Source organism: Berghia stephanieae, chromosome 13, assembly GCF_034508935.2.
Source record: "Berghia stephanieae isolate SIO BIC M18660-M18661 chromosome 13, UCSD_Bste_1.3, whole genome shotgun sequence".
Classification (NCBI taxonomy): domain Eukaryota; kingdom Metazoa; phylum Mollusca; class Gastropoda; order Nudibranchia; family Aeolidiidae; genus Berghia; species Berghia stephanieae.
Genome location: NC_088372.1, coordinates 33,490,736 through 33,500,735, shown reverse-complemented (window position 1 = coordinate 33,500,735; position 10,000 = coordinate 33,490,736). Strand labels below are relative to the sequence as shown.

Here is a 10,000-nt window from a genome sequence, read left to right as displayed (position 1 = left end):
GATAGACATATAGATAAACAAATAGACACTACACATATTTTCTCATTTTAAAATTACTGCTATGGAAAATATTTATAAAAAAAAACCAAATGAAATGTGTAGGTAATATCAGTCAGTGGCATTGATCTGTTTTTTTACGCCTCGGATTTCTCTACATCGTCTATTGCCATACCTTCTTCCACCATCAGCTTGGGCTTGATATATTATTAAAGTGTAATATCCGCTTAATGGGATTAAAACACTGTTAACGCCAGGTACTCTTTACAGCCTGCCTACGGTGAGATAATGTGAGTAAAAAGTTTTTCCCAACGACTCAATTCCCCCCCCCCCCCCCCCCCCCAGCGACAGCGAGCCAAATCCTGAACCAGGGACCGACAAGTCCAAAGATGATTGATATACCACAAGACAACACCGAAAAGAATCCCCGTTCCCCAAGGTGGTGATGTCACGGAGAAGATTGTGAAAATAAGTAAACGTGAACAGAATGAAAACTAACCCACCCCCTTTCCAGTCCGAAATCAAAACCAAAACAACAAAAAATAATAAATAAAAATAAAAATATAAAGACAAACAAACAAACAAAATGAACTAAAATAAAAACAAACAAATCAAAACAAAACAAAAGGTATGAAAACATGAACAGAAAAAACAAAAACAATTAAAAAAAAAAAAAAGAAACGAAAAAGGACCCCCCCCCCCCCCCACCCTACCCCACAATAATAAAAAAAAATCCCAAAAAAGAACCAAAACAAAAAACAAATAAACAAAAAGCCAAACACCATGAGTAATTCGCCACAAGCCGATGTGATTGTAGTTAATGACCACCCGCCGATGTGATAGTAGTTAATGACCACTCACTGACCACCACTTTTAACCAAAAAAAAAGGGGGAAGAGCGTCCTGCCGTCGTCATTGTGTTTATCTATCTAATAAATCTAATCTATGAGATGACGTCACGTTACAGCCGCCAGAAAGAACGGCCGATTTAAATGAGTCACGCCGCAAAGTCATGCTTCAGACGTCTTCAAATTCTTCGGATTTTCAAACAACTTCGACTCACTATATCCCCGAGTTCCAGCAATTCCTATATATATATATATATATATATATATATATATATATATATATATATATATATATATATATATATATATATATATATATATATATATATATATATATCAGCCTCCTCATCTTCCTTTCTCCTCAACTCTCCTTGTGTCTCACCCACACTCCTACATCATCTTTTAAAAATCTCTGTAACCAATTTCCTCTGTTTCTTTTATCTCTTTCGTATCGTTGTGCAATATTTAATATCAAAAATAGTACTCCCTGTCTCACTCATCCTCCTACCACACTCTACATTCAGCTTTTAACAATCTCTTTCACCAACGTGTACATATATGCAGGTCTGACATCCGAACATCCTTATGGGCCTAGTTTAACATTGTTGTAATGGACAATATTCTGCGTCACTTTTTGAGATTCCCATCACAACGATGAGCCCATAAGGAATTGGGTTATCAGACCACATCGTCTTTAACCAATTCTCTCTGTTTATATTCTGTCTTTCTTATCATAGTACAATACTTAACATCTGTTTACAAAAATAGTACTGACATTCCTGATACTCGTGACTCTAAATATAAAAACTATAAGATGAAATTCTGATAAGGTTTGCAGAGGCGTTGTCTTATCAAGGCAAATGATCACAATGCTCTTCTTTGTTAACGTTGAAAGTCTGCAATCGTGAAGATAGTCACACGAAACGGGACAAAATCGTGGAGATAGTCACACGAAATGGGACAAAATCATAACAGTTCCTATTTCTTATCATTTTTCTTTCTCTTCTTTGGACGTGACACCAATAGTAGTAATTTTAAAAACATTAAGTGGCGGTCCCGATAGCTCAGTTGGTAGGGCACTCGACTCACACGCAAAGAGACCGAGATCGATTCTGGGTGCAGTCGAGATTTAGTCTGACACCCCCCCCCCCTGTCCACCCAGCAGTGAATGGGTAGCTGAGTCTGTTACATTTGGCGGAAAGTACTTTGCGATAGACTAGCTACCTATCCAAAGGATAGCAAGCAATTGTTATTGTCTGTTCCATATTCTAGAAACCGGGAAAAACTCCGGCTCCATGGGCCTAATGGCTCTGAAGGACTACTACTACTACTACTACTACTACTACTACTACTACTACTACTACTACTACTACTACTACTACTACTACTACTACTACTACTACTACTACTACTATACTCTACTACTATACTACTACTACTACTACTATACTACTACTACTACTACTACTAATACTACTACTACTACTACTACTACTACTACTACTACTACTACTACTACTACTACTACTACTACTACTACTACTACTACTACTACTACTACTACTACTACTACTACTACTACTACTACTACTACTACTACTACTACTACTACTACTACTACTACTACTACTACTACTACTACTACTACTACTAACTACTACTACTACTACTACTACTACTACTACTACTACTACTACTACTACTACTACTACTACTACTACTACTACTACTATACTACTACTACTACTACTACTACTACTACTACTACTACTACTACTACTACTACTACTACTACTATACTACTACTACTACTACTACATACTACTACTACTACTACTACTACTACTACTACTACTACTACTACTACTACTACTACTACTACTACTACTACTACTACTACTACTTACTACTACTACTACTACTACTACTACTACTACTACTACTACTACGATTATTACTACTACTACTACTACTACTACTACTACTACTACTACTACTACTACTACTACTATTACTACTAGCATTGCGGACATGCCAAAAAAAAATGTAAATAGAGCAAATTATACTACGAATATTGAATATGACACTAATTTATATATATAATATTTTAAATTCTCAATATTATCAATTAATTGACATTGAATACTAATTATATATAAATGATAAATGTATCTATGCATAAAAGTGACACAGAGCATTTAAATGTTATTTAGAACCTATTAGCTCTTAAACAATACGATACGATACGATAAACATTTATAATTCCGTGAAATAAAGGGTGTAGAGAGAAGCGTCAGATAAATACAGAGAATAAAAATCCCACAGTGACAGAGAACCATACTTGGGATCCAATTATTACAGAACTGCCTAGCACTACGAAACATTCGTAGAATTACGATTTTTTTACTACAGCTACAGAGCTGCATTCGCCTCTTTGATTCGATAAGTCTTCTTGAAAAGAAACTTTATTTCCTTTAGATCCTATATTCAGGACGTTGGTGCATTTGTGAATCATTCAATCATGGTGATGGCAAATTATTGATTTGTAAATCTATGTACAGTTATATTTTTCCCCCTTGGAAATTACGATTTTTTTTTTACACATTTCAAGTAGGTAGCTCGGCAATCGGAAAGACGCCCTCCTTCTGGCTGAGAGAAAGAAAGAAAGAAAGAAAGAAAGGGGAGAATAGAGGGAGGGAGGGAGGGAGGGAGAGAGAGACGAGAGAGAGAGAGAAGAGATAGAGATAGAGAGAGAGAGAGGAGGAGAGAGAGAGGAGGGAGGGAGAGAGAGAGAGAGATTGGTGAGCTGTTTCACTAACCACTGAGCTATCCAGCCCCAAAACTTTCAAATTCTCAGGTGTAATTTTTGTCCCATTATACTAGCCTGAATAATTCTTTGCACAGAAAATGAAGAAAAAGGATTTACGTCACACATTTGAACCCCTGGCCTTTAAAAAAATAGTCCCATAAAACTTACAAAGAAAATTATGTCCACATTGCCTACTTTATCTTAAATTTATATTATGACATACCTACAATACATGGTTTATAATCCTATTGATTTGACTTTCATATCATAAAGAAGAAGGAAAATAGCAAAATTAATTTTCCTTTCCACAAAACATCGCTAAAGGAGTTTACTCTTCCTCCTCCTCTATTATATCTTTGTCATCATGATGATGATGATGATGATGATGATGATGATGATGATGATGATGATGATGATGATGATGATGATGATGATGATGATGATGATGATGATGATCATCATCATCATCATCATCATCATCATCATCATCTCATCATCATCATCATCATCATCATCATTACCATCATCATCACCATCATCATCATCATCATCATCATCATCATCATCATCATCATCATCATCATCATCATCATCATCATCATTGTAACGAAATGCTTCCGTGTAGGCGTCAGTTTACGACAGGATGTACGTCGTCGTAGTATTAGTTGTTGTTGTTATTGTAATCCCTCCGGAACAACCCTTCTTTTGTTGATACAGGTCGTATCAGATCATGCACCTATGGCCCGGAAGTTTGAATTAAACTACGTAGTGTGGGTGTTATTGTGAGAAAGGCATCAATCTTGTTTTCGCCGTAAACTTATAAGCAAAGTAGGATCCCTGTATTCTACGGGAGTGACTTTGTTATGGTATGGCTTGATTGATATCTCGTAACTATGGGGCTGACGAATTTATTTATCCTTGATATGAGGATGTCCGGTATCAGGATGGGTTGTTGTTGTCCATGATTATGGAATCTGGGGGAGTTTTAAGGAATTTCAGATGTTTACGGATATGACTAACATCCGGTTGTGTGGGTAGAATTTTGCTTCGTTTGCTTGATTTTTGCCTATAAATGCCAGAATTTTGAGCAGTTTCTTCAGACCACTCAGCGGAGTCTTTTAGGCTCATAGTCTCAAAGAGACCACTCAGCGGAGTCTTTTAGGCTCATTGTCTCAAAAGAGACCAGGCAGCGGAGTCTTTTAGGCTCATAGTCTCTAAGCGATAACCACAGCGGAGTCTTTTAGGCTCATTTGTTTTAACTCTTGTGTAGAGTTGGATTAAAGTCTTGTGTAGACTTTGTAGTGCTCAAAGTTCGAGCTGAAACACGTTTTGTGTTAACTCTTGTGTAGAGTGTGATTTAAGTCTTGTGTAGACTTTGTGGTGCTCAAAGTTTGAGCTGAATCAAGTTGTGTTATAACTCTTGTGTAGAGTTTGATTAAAGTCTTGTGTAGACTTAATTTGTGATTACAATAATCTGTTCGGCTCTGGTGAGATTTTTGAATAATATGTTGTGATTACAATTACGATATGTGTTTTGATATCAATATCATAATATCACTTTAAATTTTGATTCTCAATTAATTAATCAGATAATGAAATTAATTGTGTAATATATTCTTGTTGTAAAGAAAATAAGCTTTTCTTGCTATAAAGCATTATTATTTCATATCTACAAGTAAAGCAATATTAATCAACATTAATAAATTGATTTGTTAAAGTAAAATAATATTTACTCATTTAAAGTAAACATATTGAGTGAGTTCGAATATAGATAGAGTTATATTCGTATGATTATCATATTATAACAAAATCATTTTCTTTCTTTAAAGTGAATGAGCCGTTGGAGGCTGGGCTTTAACAAGCCAACTTTAGGCTATACACTCATAGCTTGACCCTAATAGAAACTGAACATTTGCCTGTTTTATAAGTTACCTGTGAAGAACCATTTGCTTATTTTAATATCAGAACATTGAGAAACAATTGATCTGTTTATGAATACTGTGAAATCAGAACAATTTCAAGAAGAGACAAATTAACAATATTAGAACAACCTTACAGTTTTGTTGAATATCAAGGACACTCTTTTGGCTTTCTTCTACACGTCTGGATTGTGTTTAGTTAGTTAGTTAATTATTAGTTGCCTGTATGACTGTGATGGTTGCAACCTATCTGTGAGATTGTCTGATGTGGTAGCGGTTTGGTAAAGTATTGATAATTAATTGATTTAATTATATATTTTCATATCGCTTTCATATCATATTCATCATCACACCATCTCCATCAATTTGTCATCCATCCATTTGATTTCATACTTATTACATCTATCATTTCATCTTTATATCTCATAATATCTTTGTTATATTGTAATAAAATATATCTTCATTTAGCTTCAAAACCTTTATCAACGTATTGTGTTTGGTTATTGATCGATGTCGTAGCTTGAATATAGCACACATAAACAAGGTTGCAAACTGCGCTACATAAGCATACGGTTTACGTGCGCACTTTGTGACATAATTTGGTGTCAGAAGTGGGATTCTTAGTGTTGTGCATTCAAGAGACATCGCGACCAAACAATTGTTGAGACAGGTTAGGGAGTTGTTTGAAACTCGAGATAGATAATATCTTTGAGCTTAAAGCAAATTGGTATCCATTTAATGGTTATAAGACTGTCATTATACGCAAGGTGTAATACAAGTTATTCTGGTAATTTTCATTTGTTCGGTTCTAAGTTGTCAGTCATCTGACATAGTGATACGGATCACTGACTTAGCGCGAAAGCGGTACTCGCGCTGTAAAGCCTCCATTGTCCCCCCTCTCCCTTTTGTAAGGAACGAAGGTGGTTGTTGGGGTAATTTGATTCCGTGTAGGAATCTGGGAGAATATTGTGTTGGTCCCGTGTGAGGATCTGTATTAAATCATTTGTTCTGACTTTCTATGCACATATAGTAAGTCAAGGTATTGATTCTGTGTAAGAATCTGGGTGAAGATATTTTGTTGATTCTGAGAGAGAATCTGGGTGAAGATATTTTATTGATTCTAAGAAAGAATCTGGGTGAAGATATTTTGTTGATTCTAAGAAAGAATCTGGGTGAGGATGTTTTGTTGATTCTAAGAGAGAATCTGGGTGAAGATATTTTGTTGATTCTAAGGAAGAATCTGGGTGAAGATATTTTGTTGATTCTGAGAGAGAATCTGGGTGAAGATATTTTATTGATTCTAAGAAAGAATCTGGGTGAAGATATTTTGTTGATTCTAAGAAAGAATCTGGGTGAGGATGTTTTGTTGATTCTAAGAGAGAATCTGGGTGAAGATATTTTGTTGATTCTAAGGAAGAATCTGGGTGAAGACATTTTGTTGATTCTGTGTAAGAATCTGGGTGAAGATATTTTGTTGATTCTAAGAAAGAATCTGGGTGAAGATATTTTGTTGATTCTGAGAGAGAATCTGGGTGAAGATATTTTGTTGATTCTGAGAGAGAATCTGGGTGAAGACATTTTGTTGATTCTAAGAAAGAATCTGGGTGAAGATATTTTGTTGATTCTGAGAGAGAATCTGGGTGAAGACATTTTGTTGATTCTAAGAAAGAATCTGGGTGAAGATATTTTGTTGATTCTAAGAGAGAATCTGGGTGAAGATATTTTGTTGATTCTAAGAGAGAATCTGGGTGAAGATATTTTGTTGATTCTAAGAAAGAATCTGGGTGAAGATATTTTGTTGATTCTGAGAAAGAATCTGGGTGAAGTTATTTTGTTGATTCTGAGAAAGAATCTGGGTGAAGATAGTTTTTATGATTCCGTGTGGGGAATCTGGGTGAAGCTATTTTGTTGATTCCGTGTGAGGAATCTGGGTGAAGCTATTGTGTTGATTCCGTGTGGGGAATCTGGGTGAAGCGTTGGTTCCGTGTGAGGACCTGTATTAAATCAGTTGTTTTGACTCTAATATGCGTCTATATTAAGTCAATGTTTTGATTCTGTGTAGGAATCTGGGTGAAGCGTTGGTTCTGTGTTAGGACCTGTAGTAAATTTGTTTTGATTCTATATATTGAGTCTATGTTGAATTCCGTGTAGGAATCGGTATTAATTGCCTGTTTTGAATCTGTTTTGGGATCTATATTGACCGCATATCGTTAATAAGGTTACTTGTAATACCACTTTATTCTACGTGAAAGTAACATTTACGGCAACAGTGTTGATAAACATATTGAAGTTTGTTTATTTGAATTTGAATTGGTTTGATTAATTGTCCTAGAGATGGATGTGGAAAGATTAATTAAACCTGGAGAAAAATTGGAGTTAAGGGGTGAAGATCTCCGTGCTTGGGTGACAGCCCAGTTACAAGAAGATGAAGAGAGAAAAGAGAAGGAGAGAGAACGTGCCAAAGAAGAGGAGGAGATAAGCAGAGCACGAGCTCAAAGACAAGAAGCTCTGATGGAGAAAGAGCTTGAACTGCTTAGGTTAAAGTCGGAGTGTCAGGCTTCCTCCAACAACGACAGTATGACAAGTGACATTCGATCATTTACTCATGCTCCCACTGTTAAGAGTCCTCGACTTCCATGTTTTGACGAAAACAAGGATCATGAACCACCGAAATGCATGACACACGGCAAGGTGGAGTTGAAGTGTGGATGTGTGATGCCGATGTTGTCTGTCGAAGGAAGGGACAACAATGAGCCCGAATAATTGTCGAGATCGATGTGATCTTGAGGCATTTCGTTGATCTAACTAAATGTTGTACCAAATTTAGTCTTAGGGGGGAGATATGTAACGAAATGCTTCCGTGTAGGCGTCAGTTTACGACAGGATGTACGTCGTCGTAGTATTAGTTGTTGTTGTTATTGTAATCCCTCCGGAACAACCCTTCTTTTGTTGATACAGGTCGTATCAGATCATGCACCTATGGCCCGGAAGTTTGAATTAAACTACGTAGTGTGGGTGTTATTGTGAGAAAGGCATCAATCTTGTTTTCGCCGTAAACTTATAAGCAAAGTAGGATCCCTGTATTCTACGGGAGTGACTTTGTTATGGTATGGCTTGATTGATATCTCGTAACTATGGGGCTGACGAATTTATTTATCCTTGATATGAGGATGTCCGGTATCAGGATGGGTTGTTGTTGTCCATGATTATGGAATCTGGGGGAGTTTTAAGGAATTTCAGATGTTTACGGATATGACTAACATCCGGTTGTGTGGGTAGAATTTTGCTTCGTTTGCTTGATTTTTGCCTATAAATGCCAGAATTTTGAGCAGTTTCTTCAGACCACTCAGCGGAGTCTTTTAGGCTCATAGTCTCAAAGAGACCACTCAGCGGAGTCTTTTAGGCTCATTGTCTCAAAAGAGACCAGGCAGCGGAGTCTTTTAGGCTCATAGTCTCTAAGCGATAACCACAGCGGAGTCTTTTAGGCTCATTTGTTTTAACTCTTGTGTAGAGTTGGATTAAAGTCTTGTGTAGACTTTGTAGTGCTCAAAGTTCGAGCTGAAACACGTTTTGTGTTAACTCTTGTGTAGAGTGTGATTTAAGTCTTGTGTAGACTTTGTGGTGCTCAAAGTTTGAGCTGAATCAAGTTGTGTTATAACTCTTGTGTAGAGTTTGATTAAAGTCTTGTGTAGACTTAATTTGTGATTACAATAATCTGTTCGGCTCTGGTGAGATTTTTGAATAATATGTTGTGATTACAATTACGATATGTGTTTTGATATCAATATCATAATATCACTTTAAATTTTGATTCTCAATTAATTAATCAGATAATGAAATTAATTGTGTAATATATTCTTGTTGTAAAGAAAATAAGCTTTTCTTGCTATAAAGCATTATTATTTCATATCTACAAGTAAAGCAATATTAATCAACATTAATAAATTGATTTGTTAAAGTAAAATAATATTTACTCATTTAAAGTAAACATATTGAGTGAGTTCGAATATAGATAGAGTTATATTCGTATGATTATCATATTATAACAAAATCATTTTCTTTCTTTAAAGTGAATGAGCCGTTGGAGGCTGGGCTTTAACAAGCCAACTTTAGGCTATACACTCATAGCTTGACCCTAATAGAAACTGAACATTTGCCTGTTTTATAAGTTACCTGTGAAGAACCATTTGCTTATTTTAATATCAGAACATTGAGAAACAATTGATCTGTTTATGAATACTGTGAAATCAGAACAATTTCAAGAAGAGACAAATTAACAATATTAGAACAACCTTACAGTTTTGTTGAATATCAAGGACACTCTTTTGGCTTTCTTCTACACGTCTGGATTGTGTTTAGTTAGTTAGTTAATTATTAGTTGCCTGTATGACTGTGATGGTTGCAACCTATCTGTGAGATTGTCTGATG

At 35.7% G+C, this 10,000-nt stretch overlaps 2 protein-coding genes across 10 annotated transcripts in view; one reads left to right on the top strand and one right to left on the bottom strand.

Annotated features, from left to right (window-relative positions):
- LOC144959095 (sodium-driven chloride bicarbonate exchanger-like) overlaps positions 1-10,000 on the bottom strand; it is a 205,350-nt gene that overhangs the window by 131,761 nt on the left and 63,589 nt on the right. The window lies entirely within an intron of this gene.
- The window catches only part of LOC144958921 (uncharacterized), a 2,790-nt gene continuing 141 nt past the window's right edge, over positions 7,352-10,000 (top strand). The window contains exons 1-2 of the mRNA XM_078891219.1: positions 7,352-9,300; positions 9,643-10,000. The exon at positions 9,643-10,000 is cut by the window's right edge and continues 141 nt beyond it. Coding sequence (XP_078747345.1) covers positions 7,907-8,335 — 429 coding nt within the window. The 5' untranslated portion in view covers positions 7,352-7,906 and the 3' untranslated portion in view covers positions 8,336-9,300; positions 9,643-10,000. The remainder of the gene's footprint in view (positions 9,301-9,642) is intronic.